Here is a 15,695-nt window from a genome sequence, read left to right on the forward strand (position 1 = left end):
CTCAGTGATCATTGTCACTCATCATATCCAACAATCTCAATTATTCATTTGTCTCAATACATCATCATCTCAACACTCCGCCAATCTACTGAAGTCATTCTATCAACAAACTTCCGAAGCCTAAGTCACCGTCTCTAATCATATAATAGGAAATATTTAACTAAGTCCACTCAATGAGTTCCCCTTGTCCCAATGCAAAGACTTAAATACTAGCTAAGGGATCCTAAATAATCATTCTAGAGGTTTAGAAAACTAAAAGAGTGATTAAAAATACAAAAATCACATTTTTAGCAAAACAGAGGTCATGGGTATGCATGTCCATTCTCGCGTACGCATGGGCGAAATTTTGACAATGTCGCATATGCAAACGCTTGAAACTAAAGCGAGGTCCCGCGTACGCATGCCTTTGGTCGCATACGCAAGGGTGTAAAATTGTCATTTTCGCGTACGCATATCAGCGTCAAATATGCATGAGCACTGGCAAAGCCCCAAACTCACGTACACACGCCTATTTCTGCGTACGCATGGCTCCCAATTTTCACAAAAATCTGTTTTGCTGCAGAATTTATATTTTTATACCAAATTTCAAACGCGCATAACATTTTCGTTAAAAATTATTTTTTATCCGTTTTTCGAACAACATAAATGTCACGGACCCAATTTTTCTTCAAAACAAGTTTGAGGATCCAGAAATCAAGTTATGACCCATTAAAATTGGTTAAAAATAAAATTTTACCAAAATTTTGTAAAGTCCTCTAGTTTTCCAAAACATAAAACCAAACCAAAATAATTTCAATAATTGCCAAACCAAACTCAATAGTAACACTACACATATCAAATCCTTCATTTAATCGTTCCAAACCTAAACATTCCATTTACCAATTCATCAATCCATTAAATCTACAATTTTCTAAATTTTAACACCATTATCCCATATCAATTACCATACTCACAATTTGCATTCATCATCATCAAAATCCACAATTATCATCGATTCATTGCATAAACAAAAGTTTTCTTATACCACTCAATCCACATTTCAATATTCACCCAATAATCACATACAATTAACCACATATTACCCACTCAATCATTCAATTCTATTTTAAAAATTAACATTACATATTATTTAAAGAAAACCAAAATCATATCTTAATTGATTTCCACACAAGCACAAAATCACCAAATTGATCCTCTTCCACAAGCTTTTCAAGGTCAACAAGACACCAAATTTAGCCATGACTTTAGCTTATATTCCAAGCATTCCAAACGTCAATTCCACTCCAAACAATATCAATTCAAGCTAGCTATCATACAAATTACCACAACTCAATCCTAAGGTTTAAAAATTTGACAAACCACAAGGGTTAAGAGCTTTCTTATCTTACCCACTGTGGATTCGGACAAAACCCAACAATTTATCAAACTAGATACCACCTAAACAACCAAAAATATCAAAATCTACTCAACAACTAAATCCAAAATGCAAAATCTGTTAGGACAAAGAACTAGGCAAGAAATTGAGAATTTCTTACCACTTTGTTTAGCTAGAAATGACAGGTTCAGCAAGAGTTTCGTGTGGCCATAAATAGCACGTAAATCAGAATTCCATAACTCAATATATAATTGAAAGAAGGAGATGATGAATAGTGAAATCCTCTCCTCCCTTCCCCCTTAATCATTCACACTAATCCATCCATATCATTCATAACAACCGTTATTTTCATTCAATCCTATCCTAGGAGTAATTAACCTAGAGTTTCACATAACCTTACATAACGTCTGGCCGAAATCAAAATCCGTATCTTATTGACGGTGGTTTCTCAAAACTTAAATTCTCTTCTCGATCACACCCAAACCTAAATCAACAGCACCAAAGCTCCACCAAGTGACCCAAAATCAGCTCAAGCACTAATCCAAGCCTCAACTCAAGCTCCGCAACCACACCAAGTACCCAAAATCAACCAAGCAATTCTAAATTCACCAAATTTCAAACAATTTTAAACTAGGGCAGTAGGGCTCATATAAAATAGAGGTTTGAAGAGGAAAAAAGTTACCTTACCTTATTCCATTCGAAACTTGGGTGGAACCCAACTACCATCTATGCTGGAGCTTTCCTATTATATCAAAATCACAAAATCTCAACACCAATGTACCCAAAACACAAATTTAAAGGAGAATTCAAAAATAGTACAAAATTATTGAGTGTGCTTATTGCAAAACTAATATAGAATCCAAAATAAATATTATCACTCTTATTTTAATAGTAAATTCATAAAAATATACAACACAAAAAAATGACATTATAAAAATGAGAATGACCTTATTATTTTTCTAATATATTTATTACAATAAAAACTAAAAATAAAATATTATATATATTATCGATGACCTTGTCAATGCAAAATTGTTTTCTAATTTAATTATCTAAAAATAGACCATATATATTTTACTGACATTTTTGTTTTCGATAACTTATTTCCTAATTTAAATAATTATAAACAACTAAGGCATCTATAATATGAGAGATAGCTCAACTATCGCCATAAATGTTGGCGCCAAAAGGCATGGATGCTAGTATGCTACCAACGGCTAAGCCTCTGGAAAATTGGCTCAACGTAAAAAAAAGTTGGGTAAATCATTAAATTGATCTCCTACGTTTTAGCATAATTTTGTTTTGACTTTTAAGATTTAAAATGTCTTATTTAAATTTAAAAAAATTTTATTTAGTTTTAATTTAGTCCCATCGTAAAATCAAAGTTAAATAGTTAGCGGAATGTCATACATGTCAGAAGAACAAAGTCAATAATTTGGAGAATAAGTACAAGCTCCAAAGGTGCAAAATCAGCCGTGGATGTATCAATATATTTATTTATCATTTTCTTTAGTTCTATAAAAAATATTTCATTTAAATTGTAAGAAGAATGATAAATAAATGTATTGATACATCCACTGTTGATTTTGCACCTATAGAGCTTTTACTTATTTTTTAGATTATCGATCTTGTTCTTGTACTACTACTGTCATGTAGGATATTCCATTACTTATTTAACTTTGATATCACAATGGGATTATATTGAAGTTAAATAAAATTTTTTTAAATTCAAATATAACAGTTTAAACTTTAAAGACAAAAGGTTACGTCAAAACATAAATAACCAATTTATTTCTTTACCCAAAAAATATTCGGTCAAATTACTAATAATCCATATGTTAGCAATGAATGGGATGTCAAAATGATCTGAATCCGTTAGCCCAATTCGTCAAGTCCACCAAAATTGGTGGATTAGATTGAGATTACGAGCTTCAAGTATTCCATCATACTTTCGTGGAAATTGGATATGCCAGGTACGATTAGGTAGCATTGTGTCCATTTATTGTGTAGCGAGGGATTGAAAGACAATAATAACTCCTAGCAAAGGTTTGAAAAAGACGATATTAGGTAGCTTTAGAAATGAGACACCACAGTGTGGCGAAGGTCAGCTATGTTACTATGATCGTAGTGGCTCCGCTTGTGTTGTGTGAAGCATGTTCCTCTGGTCAAAATTAATAGGAAAGAAATTATGAGTTCAACAATTAGGAATTGACTATATTTAATTATATTATTAAATATGATACAAGTGAATATCTTAGTTATTATTTTTAATAAAATATTTTTGACCAATTCTATGGTGTCTATGAATTGTTATCTAACTTTTGCCTAACTTATTTTTTGTGGTAAGTTTTGAATTTTTAAAAATAATTTATTTTTATATCTTTTAAATTAAATATTAATTTTTAACCTTTTTAGTAAATAGACACCACTTTTTAGGCATCATAGCATTTACCAATATTTTTATTCAAACAATTACTTAACTTCTTATAATTTTTTAAATATAAAAAATATCAAGATTAATATTTTTTTAACGTATTTTGTATTTGAATTAACATTAATTAATTTATACTTTTAAAATATTAATACATATTTTGAACAAGTGTAAAAAAGACATATTTTATTTTATTAAATAACTATTTTAATTATTTAAAATTATTTTAAAAGTGAAATTCTTTATCTTAATGCTAAATAAAATATATTATTTTCGTCATTATTTTAAGAGAACCAAGGTTAGTGCAACTGGAGCATACTCATCCTCAAACCCAGAAACATCGTTGGCTGACGAACCCAGCATGGACTCTCCCGTTCGCCCACAAAGATCAAAGAAGAGCAAGCAAAAAGGTAAGGAAAAAGCACAGTTGTCTGAAAATTTTAACGAAAGAAAATCATCGGTTGTCAAAAAATTATCTCTCATGGAAGATATTAAGAATGTTAGAGAAAAGGAACTAATGGATAGGGAAAAAGAAAGAAAAGAGGAGAAGGAACATAGAGCAAAGATTATGGCAATCAAAGAGAAGGAGTTTCAAATTCAAACAACAATAAAAGAACAAGAATTACAAGCTCAAGCAGCAATGAAAGAAAAAGAATTACAAACTCAGAGGTATATTAAAGAAATGGAGATAAAAGCAAAAGAAAGGGAAATGGAAAGGATGGCCAAGGAAAGGGAAAGGGAGATGGATATGCAAATACTTAATGCTGACACATCTACAATGAGTGAAAAACGACGAGCTCTTCATGAGATTGCATGTGAGAAAATAATCGCCAAGTGGTTTACTTAATGGTTCCTTGTATTCGTAGAATTATGTAATATGTTCTTATTTTTATTGCGTATTACTGGTTTATGATGTAGTTTTTTTTATTTATTTCTGATGTAAGTTTTTAAATTAGTTAATATTATTGTGCCCTTATTGTTCATGAAAGTGACCGTTGCAAAACAAGCCGTTAACTAGCCATTGTAAAACTAGCCGTTGCAAAACTAGCCCTTATTATTGTAGACACACTTATAAATATCAACTATCAATGACTCTGCAACTCCACTTCAACTCTTGTTTCTCACCTCGAAAGAGAACTAAAAATTATATTTCTAAATATGGCTAGAAATTTTGATGATATGTTTAACGAGGTTTTGTATGGCAAAAGAAGACGGCAAGATAACACAGTCATAGATAATTAGATCGATGAGTGTTTACTCCAAGATTTAGAAGAAGAAGATATCGATAGAAGCTCTATCCCAATTACTCGTAGATGGATCAACAGAGATCGAGAAGTAGGACATGATCGCTTTTTTCAAGATTACTTTGCAGATGAACTGGTGTATAATGCTGACATTTTTTGACGGAGATTTCGAATGAGAAGACATGTGTTCCTTCGAATAGCAGACGCTCTCTCAAACGTCTATCCGTATTTCTAACAGAGGGTTGATGCAACTGGAAGAAAAGGCTTGTCGTCACTCTAGAAATGTACCGCTGCGATACGAATGTTAGCATATGGCGTAGGAGCTGATGCTGTTGATGATTATGTGCACATAGGCGAGAGCACTACAATTGAATGCTTGGAAAAATTTGTTGAAGGTGTCATTTCGGTGTTCGAGGATGAATACTTGTGAAAACCCAAACCAAATGACGTACAATGGCTGCTACAAATGGCAGAGGGTCGTGGCTTCCCTAGCATGTTGGGTAGCATTGACTGCATGCATTGGCAATAGAAAAATTGTCCAAAGGTGTGGAAAGGTATGTACATGAGTGGTTATCGTGGGGTTGCAACCATAGTACTTGAGGTTGTAGCATCTTCAGACCTTTGGATATGTCATGCGTTTTTTGGAGTTTCTGGTTCAAATAACGATATCAACGTGTTAGATCGTTCTCCAGTGTTTGATGATATTCTAAACGATCGTACTCCAGAGGTAAATTATACTATTAATGGTAATAATTATACTATGGGATACTATTTAGCAGATGGTATTTATTCTGAATGGGCCACATTTGTCAAATCAATCTCAAAACCACAAGGGGAGAAACGCAAGTTATTTGCACAATACCAAGAAGGGCAAAGAAAAGATGTGGAGCGAGCATTCGGAGTGTTGCAAGCACGCTTTGCAATTATACGTGGTCCAGCTCGTTTTTGGGAAAAGAAGAAGCTTGCCAACATAATGAGAACTTGTATTATATTGCATAATATGATTGTTGAGGATGAAAGAAACACTTATGCTGGAAATTTTGCTCAAGGCTTAGAGTATGATGAGGTCGAAAATGGCTTATCACAACCTCAGCTGGGAGAAGAAAATTTCGCATCATACCATCAATTTCTCCAAAGAAATGTCCAACTTTGAAATAGGCAACAGCATAGACAATTGAAAGAGGACTTGATTGAACACATATGGCAATTTCACAATGCTTGTCGTCACTATAAAGCTTAATTATGTTTTTCTTTGTATTAAGTAATTTTACAAATTAGTCTAATCCCGAATTATATATTGTGTATTATTATTATATATGAATTTATTTAATTAATATCTTTTAATAGTGAATTATTTTTAAATTTATAAATTTAAATTATATTATTGAAAAAAATTAATTACATTAATTTCAAGTATTTTAATTAATTAATTAAGTGGGACCACAACAGGGACTAAAGTTAGTTCCTCCTAATGGAGAAGAGAGAGATGTTTTGAATTCCTATTTACTGTTTATGACGCAAAAACTGATGTGGAGTTACTTTTTATGACAGGTGAGTCATAAACAAAAACTGAGATGAATTCTCTACTAGAGATTATCTTAGCATCATCTCGAACAACTAAAAGCTTCACACGCATAGAAGCGGTTAGAGTCCAATTGTATACCTTATTAAATCAGTCATCACAGTACAAATGTGTCTATTTATCTGAGCCAAATATATCTCAATGATGTGAATGATTGACGTACTGAACTTTCAGTACAGGAACCTACCTCACCTGATATATATATATTATGCGCAAAAATTAAAACTTAGGATTTTCAAACACAATTCTTTCACTTTTTTATTTTTGCTATTTTATATTTATTTTTTTATTTATCTTAGTTATTTTATTTTATAGCTCCGTATATATATTCGAAGTTGTGATTTAACTTATTTCTTAAAATAAAGATGATTATTTTGTTGTTTTATTACAAAATTATATTTTTATTTTTGTAAATATTACTGTTATTTCAAAATTGTTTGTTCTTTGAAAATTAAGTTAGAATTGTTATTATTTTATTTTATGTAATAATTTGAGAATAGATATTATGATAGTAACTCTATTGACATTGAAAATTTAGAAGAAGGTTGTGAATGAATTGTTGTAATTTGAGTATTTTTTTATTTGTGTTAGAATTATGATTTTGTTTTTTCTTGTTATTTTTTATTAGATTAATTTAATTGATGTTACATTTAAAAAAAAAGTGAGACAGACTAGCCTGCTGACCTATAAATCTAATATAAATGGAGGGAAGTGATATTTTAGATTTGTTTTGTTTTAATGAGTGAAGTAGGACAACTTGCCTGCTTTGACACTTTTAGCAATGGCTCGACTGGCTGCTGTTGATAACTTATCAGTCATGACTCATGACGAATGACAAGTAATACCATCTGTAATGGATAGTTTGTAGTAATGATTTGGATAATAATTTTGTTTTTGGTAATACTAACATTTATAATTTTGTTTTAGCAGCAATATTTTTTCAATTTTTATTAAAGTATATTTTTTCAAAATATCTTTTTTGTCTCCGTTTTATATGGATGGTATTACTTTTCTCTAAAGTGGTGTTGTCGTTTTTGTTTATTCATTACAAAAAAAAAATTAAAATGGCATTAATTTTCTGGCAGTTTCATAAAAACACCATTTTTTCCGCTAATTTTGGCGGTTTTTGTTGGTGCCAGAATATTTGTGATTTTTCTTTCGTCTTTTTAACTTAGATGTGTTTTAACTTAGTGTGATTTCTCAATAGAAAAGCGAATGACGAACCCTAATCCCTTGCCGCTGTCATTCATCTTCTTGCTGCCGCTCATCCCCTCGTTGCAACTCATATTCTTGCCGTTGCAAGAAACATCGTTGTTGCCTTCAGCAAGTTTCTGATCTGGTTCTCGATCTAAAGGTTTGTCGCTGCCGCTTATTTCACCGCCATTGTTCATCTCCTCACCGTCACTCATTCCCTCGCCATATCAAGCAACATCATGTCGCTACCTTCAATGAGGTTCTGGCTTCGATCTGAATGTTAGTCACCGCCGCTCATTTCCTTACCGCCTTTATTTATCACTTCGCCGTCACAAGCAATGCTGTTGTTGCTGCCTTTGGCGAGCCTCTGCGATTTGGTTTCGCCTTCATCGTCTTTTGATTTTTCTTTCCTCTTCATACTTTTAGATCTAGTTCATGCTCTAGTAGAAAGAAACAAAGAATGCTTGTTCTTTTTTTTATTGTGTATTTTTACTTTGATTGATCTTCTACGTTGTTGTTCTTGTTGACGAGGGTGCTAGAGGTGGTGAAATTTTACCACACGTTGATGAAGAGAGAACCATCGCAACCACCTCGATGCGAATGCAGCTCCAACAAAATCGTGGAGGCAGTGCTGGCTCCGGCAAATGCACGGAATCCCGGTAAGTGCTCTATTTTTTTTTGGCTAAATTTACAATTATGCTCCGTCATACTGTGAAAATCAACTAGTCAAATTTTAATTTTGCGGCAAGGTGTTAGGGTTTTGATTCTTTGGTGTGTGAGTATGAAGCTGAGAAGGATACTTTGAACACCTTAGTTCCTGGCATACTTTAAATGTATGGATGGAATACACTGCATCTGTCTCAAAATATCTGTCGGTGCATTACTTTCTAGTTATATTTAAATTATGAAAAATGGCTTCTATGCAGATGTGGGAAGATCTAATCAGAAGGAAAAATGGTTGTTGAGTCGCAGAGAGACAGTTAAGTGTTTCGATGGCGTTGGGTGTAACCCCCATTCCTTTCACATACGTGGTTCACGTCCTTGGTCTGGTTGCCATCACCTCCTCGTCCTTGTTTCCCTACTACTTTTATAATGTTTAATTTAATTTAATTTAATTTATCATTTTTTAGTTGTATATAGAGGATTTCCTGTGTGGCTGAAGTATGTTTTAGGAATAAGCTTCAGAACAGACAATGAATCTTTCAAGGTGTGACACATAACTAAATTCAACATCTTTTTTCTTTTTCTAATGAATTAAACCAATTGAGAACTTGATTTGCAGAGAGCAATGCAAGGATTTACTAGAAGATTGTAGGATTGATGAAGAGTGAGGGTCTCTTAGCTGGAATTGGTCTATCACGTAAGTTTTCCAACTTTTCACTATGTTTATTGGGTTGTAACTATTAGGAGACTTATTTTTATTGATTATATCAACATTGCTCTTTTGAGTGCTACAATGAAAACAGAAAAGAATGATACTGTTTAAGTAATTTTTGAGCTAATGCAGAAATGATTTTCTCTAGTGTATTTAGCTAATTAGCTTATTCTAGTAAGTATTGAGAATTTACTCTAGTGTCTATTCAAATATGTTAGAGTTATAGATGTCATTCAAAAGAAATAGCTGGTTTTAATGTAGAAAATTTGGAGGATTAAATTATAGATCAAACTGATTGAGAAGTCTCAATTCATAAATTGAATGCATTAATTAATTGAGTATGCTAAATAAAACCACTAATACAGTCATATACTGATTTGCATTGTGAAAAGGATGAAAAGCAAATGAAACAATAACTGTCTTGTAAACATTGATATCTGATGGATCTTTTACTTGGATGATTCTAGCATCAATTTTTGTTATTCTTCCTCCTATTGTTTCATTTCATTGTCCATGCTAATTTTTTTTCTTATTCTTCTTCTTTCTTGTGTTAAGTTGCACCAAAATGTATGATGTTGAATTAGTCGATAGCTTTGTTTTTTGAAAATGGTAAAAAAAAGGGCTAAACTTTTTTTGTTATTTGAATGGAGATATAGATAGGGCAAATAGATTGAACTATTGGTTCCAGGGAGTAGTGTAAATTTGATTTTGTTCTTGGAGCAGGACTTGTTTGGTAGTGAGCTTGGAAGATAATAAATCCAGATCATCACCCTCCTTTGAAGCAACTATTGTTTTATCACTTTATTTGTGTGTTATAAATAAAAGGTTCCTGATTTTTGTATTCTAATATTCCACAGATTCTGGATCCCAAGGGACAATACTGGATCCCAACTCCATCTCAGATTCTGATTGGTCCTACCCAGTTTTCTTGTCCTGTTTGCTGCAAAACCTTCAACAGATACAACAATATGCAGGTACTTGCCTCCATGGAAATCTACTTCATTTCTTTATTTTCTCTTTTTTCACTTCAATTTCACCTTTAATTTTTTGCATGCTTGCTATAAATAATATAATAACAACAAGGGAGAAAGGGTGGATCAGTTCCTTGTGCACTATTTTAGTTCATTCCCTACTATTATTATTCTTCTTCTCCTTCTCTCCTGAAAATCTTATTCTCTACCACTTTATTTTCCAAGAAGAAATAGGGTAATTTCATATTGCAACTCAAAGTGGTAACCAAGGTGTTTTTGAGATTGTAATAGCAGTTTTAGGATTGTACAATGAAGTTGTAACACAGCTTGATTCTTATTTCTTTTTGCTTTTGATGCTGCAGTCCATGAAAGGATACTTAGGACATATGATGAATTTGTCTGGCCTGTTGATACTTCATTCATTGGTTGCTTCATTATTGATGTTGAATTTCTTGACTTGAAGATATGCCTTTTGAATGTGAGTTCCTATCCCTGAATAGTTTAACAATATTTGATATTGAAGTAGTTAAACAATATTTGATATTGGAGTTCATGTCCCTGTAGTTTCTCTTCTATATACCCCATGGATGGTTACTAATTAAGTAGAATGATTCAACTCCCAAAATAAAATTATAATCATATTTATTTTGGATATTTGATTGTCTCTTTATAGAAATGCTATGGATTCCTTCACTTTATTTGTAAAAGTTGCCTAAATTTATTTGTTTTTACACTGCTTGCGGTAGTAGGATCTTTACTTGGCTCGCTACTCTATTTTGTTGAGGTAATAATTTCACTATTTGAGGCAATTGTTTCCACTGATGGAAGACAAGAAGAACCTTACTTCACCTGATTTTTGAAAAGAACCCTTAGGAAAATTTCTAAAGTATGGTTTTGAGCTATTTTGATTTATTTTGCATCTTAAATTTATTGGTATTATATAAGCTAGAGAGACTTTATGCATAATCTGAATAATCTAATATATCTTGCCATGACATAATAAATAATCTAATATTTTGATTTCCCTGTATAATAAATAATCTAAAATTTTAGGAGTTGGATCAATGGAACCGAAGGTACAGGCACAAATTTGGATTTGGATTTATAACAAGTACAGACAAGTGGTTATCGCAGAAAATACTTGATGAGGTGAAGGTAAAATATTCAAGTGTTTAATTTTGTATTTATTCATCATCTTCGTTGAGCATCTAGGTTAGTGTACAAATTTGCATTATCTTCTTCTGTTTACTCATGATTGGTAAATATGCCATGTTCTATGCTAACAATGACTATGTCTTTTTCTTTAATTCTAGGTTTTTTATTTTCTTCCTTGTCAGAAGAAATTCTATGCTAACAATGACTATGTTACATAGTGTTTACCGATCCAAGCTACTAAACTGGTTATATTTTGCTCAATGCAGTTGGTTCACATGATGTATTCTTACATCATCTATAGTTTTAAGAATCATGCTCTCTTTTATGAACTCATTTTCCAAAGCATTTTAAACTTTCAGCTTCTATGGGTTAAAGAAAACTTGCAAGAGTCTTGGTCTTTGGTTTTCAGGTGGATGGACTTGATTGATTGGTTGTCATACAGGTACTTACTTATGTATTTATCTATTTATTTATTTATTTTGTTATTCTTGATGTTCAATGTCATTCTATGTTGGAGTCAAGTGTTGCTCAGCCTTGATTTATTTTTGGTACCTTTTTAGGGCAACTGGAGATGATACTCGCAGTTTGTCCACCACAGTTTGCAAATGGACATATCTTGGTCATGCTCACATGCAGCATATCAATGATAAAGACTCCTGGGATATGGCTATGCTTTTTGGATCATGTATGAATTAAAAATTTTGAATCTTAAATTCTAATTAGAAATTCTAAATTATAAACTTTAATCTAAATAATTGATATAAAATATAATCTAATAAGATGCTCATCGAAGAAGTTCAGAGGCTGAGAGCTGAGGTAACTTTTGTTTCAATGTTCTACATGCTGCATTTGTGACAAAGAAATAGTTAATTATCCTGCTGAGATTTCTATAAATGAATATATTCCTGTATGTATCTCCAGCATTCAACTATAATTCAAATTTGTAAAATTTGTTTTCGCATTTTTCGTTAGGATAACTGGTCAACATTTAGCCCTTTAGGTTGCTTCATTTCATTCCTCTCATTCTGATTTTCCTATATCTGAGTAGCAAATTAACCAGTGCTGTTCACTTGCGTATTTAAAAAATATCTGACTGTGCATTTAATGTGTTCTCTTATGCATGTTCTTTTGATAGTTAAAGAGACTTGAAGAACAGTGTGAACTCAAAAACCATAAGATACAAGAGTGCCAACAGAAAATTTAGGAGAGTTGGTTTGTAGCAAAGGAGGAAGCTGCTAAGTCCAAAGCAGCAAAAGAGGTCATAAAAGCTTTGGCTGTAAGGGTAAGTTTTCTTATACTGTTTTTGTTTTGTTCATTTACACAAAGGCTTCCATACAAGAAACATATGTTGTAGTAGTCCTTATGATATGGCCTTAACATTATATTAATTATCACCACTGCAGCTTCATACAATATCAGTAAGGTATTTGAATTGTTTGAATATAAAGGATAAAATCATTCTGATTTAAGAAGCAGTATTCTCTTCATCTTATAATAACTGTTTTGAATTGCATTTGTAATCTAATGCAACCATTTCAATAAGAACCAGCTTTCAGGAGAGGTTCCTACAAATCTTTGTAAGAGATGAGTTTGGATAATGGAGTTGGAGTGTTGGAGCAAGAAACAAAGATGTTGGAGCAAGTTCCGGGATGAAATTCATACAAGAGACCAAGAAACCAAGGCAGGCTTGTTTTAAAGTTAATTACAAAAGGAGGAAATTTTTGGCCTCCAAATCTTATTCATCAACACTTAGCTAAGTTACTTGTCTTGTATATTCATATTTTAAGTAGTAAAAATAACACTTATTAGATGGTTTAAATACATTATTAGATATTAACATAGTTTAGGAAACTGGATGGTAGATTTGACTGATTAGTATTTATTGCAATGCTTGTATTTTAGTAAGTTTAGTAAGACAATGTTTTGTACAAGAGTTATTATTTTTCATTTTCAATAATAAAAAATTATATATTATATTAATATTTTGTTTGAGTTATATAATATTTCATTTATGTATTATGATTTTTTGTTATTGTGAAATTTTAATCACAAAATTATTTATTTAACGCGATAAAAATGACGGTAAAAATTATTTTTTAAACAATAAAAAATGTCAGTTACGATAAAACGGCGGTTCAAAAATATTATTTTTACCAACCAAAACGCTATTGTCAGGGTAAAAATGGCGGTTCAAAAATGCCGTTTTAACCAACTAAAATGCCACTCTGTTAGGGTAATAATGGCGGTTCAAACCGCCATTTTAACCTATCCAAAAACTGCCATTTTAACCATGGAAATAACGGCGGTTTGAACCGCCGTTTTAACCAACCAAAACGTCAATCTGTCAGGGTAATAATGGCGGTTCAAACCGCCGTTTTAACCTATCAAAGAACCGCCATTTTAACCCTGGAAATAACGGCAGTTTGAATCGCCGTTTTAACCTATTTAAAAACCGCCGTTTTAACCCCAGAAAATTGTGGCGGTTTTCAGAAAACCGCCGTAATAACCAGAATGGCGCCCATAATTTCGGCGTTTCTTGGGGCACCATTTTCGGTAATAATGGTGGTTATAACCGCCGTAATTACCTTAAAAAACCGCCATTTTAACCTTTTTGTAGTGATTATTTTTATTGCAACCATATTATTAACGGATTTTAGTATTATTCTGACATCATATATTAATTATTTTTCCAAATTTCTTTGGCGTAGCTAGATTTTTGTAAACCATGCTAAGTATATACAAAAAAATCAGATAATTATATAAAATATATATTAAAATATAAAATATATATTAAAATTAAATTAAATAATATATGTATTTATACATAAATATATAATGACTGATAATAATATTTTTTAAATTCACAAATATATTGTTCAATGTTGCATAAATCACTTATTTGTATGTTAGCAAGGTAATTTTTGTTAAAACCTCCGATAACATCTAACATAAATTCGACAATTTTCAGCGTATTTCTTGTAGTGTTTTTGTCGATAATTTATAATTTGTTTCCAAATAATGATTTAGATAAGATAGAAAATTTGTGTAATATTTCATTGTAGTTTTCGTATCGTTGATAATGCTTCTACTGTTTGGGATTTATATTTTTCATGTAATCATAGACTATTCTTTTTTTATATATATAACAAATCTTGTTCATTTGATTTTGGGTTTGTGCATGCTTCTAATAGAAAAGTATTTGTCCATTATTTTTTTAAAAGATGTTTTAACAGAAAGTTTATATTGTCCCAATAATATTATTAAGGGTCAAAATATCTCCTTTTTTTATGTATAGAAATCACTTTGTTCTTTAAAAAAATGGATAGAAACAGAACTAAATTTTTACTCTTTTATGTTTTGAGAATGTATCTAGATGGTATTTTTTATATTTAGAGTTTTGACTCATGAATTCTTTTTCAAAAGTGTATGTGTTGAAATTAGTATATAACTATAGTGAGATTGTTTCTCTTTTCTTGATGTCTTGGCTATACATTTGACTTTTATAGGGATTACTAGATCTTATAATAAGTTCTATTGAGGAATGAAAAAACAAAAACAAAAAAAGTAAAGAAATAGAATGAATTGCGGAATTGATTTCTTGTTATTGACTTGATGAATGTATTGAGCGTTTAGCTATTTGTATCTAATAGCTACCTAATTGATTTATAGAAGATATTTACTAAATCAAGAAACTAATCAAGATTCTTACTGGCTATTATAAAGGTCATATAACTAACATTCCCTCTCAGACTCATGTTGGATTAAAAGCCAATCTGAGTTTGCTTTTGAGTTTATCAAAAGGAGCTGATGAAATTGGTTTTGTAAGAATATCAGCTACTTATTAAGTGGATGAAATATGAATAACAACAACTAAACCTTTGATTACTCTATCTCTTATAAAATATAAAACCAGTTCAAAATTTTGAGTCCTATCGTGAAGAATAGAATTATAAGCGAAGAGAACTGTTGACATATTAATAAACCACTATTTTATGGTTTATTTTATATTGAATTGAGTGAATTTTATTTATTATTCTCACACTTATGCATATAATTCACATGTTTTAAATTTTCTTTTCTAATTTTGTGCTATGATTGAAAACATTCTTCTTTGGCCTTAAATTTGCTAATTTTAATCATCTCTTATTACCATTCGATGCTGTGATATGTGTGTTAAGTGTTTTTAGGTTTTGTAGGGTAGGAATGGCTTAGAGGATGGAAAGGGAGTATGCAAAAGTGGAAGAAACACAAAAAATTGTAGTTTTCAGAATCTGATAGCAACGCGCACACTTGGACAATGCGTACGTGTGACTGGTACATCAGATATACGACGCGCACACGTGGATGATGCCTACGCGTGGCCAGTGC

The 15,695-nt window shown here is 31.5% G+C and overlaps 1 protein-coding gene across 1 annotated transcript; it reads left to right on the forward strand.

The window, feature by feature from the left end:
* The first annotated feature begins 5,612 nt into the window (after positions 1–5,612).
* LOC107488677 (uncharacterized) lies at positions 5,613–6,203 on the forward strand. Its single transcript, XM_016109446.1, has one exon. It carries the CDS (start codon positions 5,613–5,615, stop codon positions 6,201–6,203), a length of 591 nt encoding a protein of 196 aa, XP_015964932.1.
* The last annotated feature ends 9,492 nt before the right edge of the window (positions 6,204–15,695 follow it).

The sequence above is a fragment of the Arachis duranensis genome, chromosome 1 (assembly GCF_000817695.3).
Source record: "Arachis duranensis cultivar V14167 chromosome 1, aradu.V14167.gnm2.J7QH, whole genome shotgun sequence".
Taxonomy (NCBI): domain Eukaryota; kingdom Viridiplantae; phylum Streptophyta; class Magnoliopsida; order Fabales; family Fabaceae; genus Arachis; species Arachis duranensis.